The following is a 902-nucleotide window of genomic DNA, read 5'->3' as shown; positions in this document are numbered from 1 at the left end:
ATAGACCAGGCTGGTCTCGAACTCACAGAGATCCACCTGCCTCTGCCTCCCGAGTGCTGGGATTAAAGGCGTGCGCCACCATCGCCCGGCCTGAGGGAGGGTTTCTGAAGCTTTTTAGTGACAAGAGTCCAAGGCTCAGTTGTGGGAATACCAGAGTCAGAAAACTTCCTGGGTTTTCTGCGCTTTTGAGGTTTTTTGTGGAGGTCTCAATAGTTGCTTACTACACATACTAGTGGCCTTATATGGTCTTGAACTCTTCTCTCCTCGGATGTTTATGGGGTACACCATCTAGGTAGGTCTCTGGGCTGGTTTTCAAGGTATACGTCTGGGCTTTGGTGTTTTGGCATTCTGGGGTTCACACTGTGGAAAGACTGGAGCACAGGTAGGATGGGTCTAGGAATGGGAGGCCGTACATGTAGAGGAAGCTGCTGGGTGAGGGCATGGTGGGCTGTCATGCTAGCCGTGGGCAAACAGCCACCAGGTCACCCCATGGGAGCCGTGCTGGAGCACCCGCTGCCTGCAGGTGTGTGTTCCTGCCGGACAACGGCGCTTTCTTCGTGAACTACGTCATTGCCTCAGCCTTTATCGGTAACGCCATGGACCTGCTGCGCATCCCAGGCCTACTCATGTACATGATCCGACTCTGCCTGGCGCGCTCCGCCGCTGAAAGACGCAACGTGAAGCGGGTATGGCCGCCTGGGGCAGCGGCAACACGCACAGCGCCCTCTCTGGTGGCCCAGCCAGAAACAGCAGCGGTCAGGCTCGGGTGGGGGGGGGGCACAAGAATGCTGGACCTTAGCGATTTTAGTAGAGCGTGCACAAGCGCTCAGCACATAGTAGGTGTTCAGCAGATACTCACCGTCAGCATTACCCTGGAGCTGTTTTCATGGCCCTAGCCTCCA

General features: G+C 56.2%; 1 protein-coding gene across 2 annotated transcripts in view; it reads left to right on the top strand.

The window, feature by feature from the left end:
- The window catches only part of Tmem63b (transmembrane protein 63B), a 26,551-nt gene that overhangs the window by 22,310 nt on the left and 3,339 nt on the right, over nucleotides 1–902 (top strand). For both annotated transcript variants that reach the window (XM_005359838.3, XM_005359839.3), the window contains one exon: nucleotides 524–686. In XM_005359838.3, coding sequence (XP_005359895.1) covers nucleotides 524–686 — 163 coding nt within the window. The remainder of the gene's footprint in view (nucleotides 1–523; nucleotides 687–902) is intronic.

Source organism: Microtus ochrogaster, linkage group LG2, assembly GCF_000317375.1.
Source record: "Microtus ochrogaster isolate Prairie Vole_2 linkage group LG2, MicOch1.0, whole genome shotgun sequence".
Taxonomy (NCBI): Eukaryota; Metazoa; Chordata; class Mammalia; order Rodentia; family Cricetidae; genus Microtus; species Microtus ochrogaster.
Note: the sequence above shows the minus strand (reverse complement) of the source record. Positions and strands in the feature narration are given on the sequence as shown.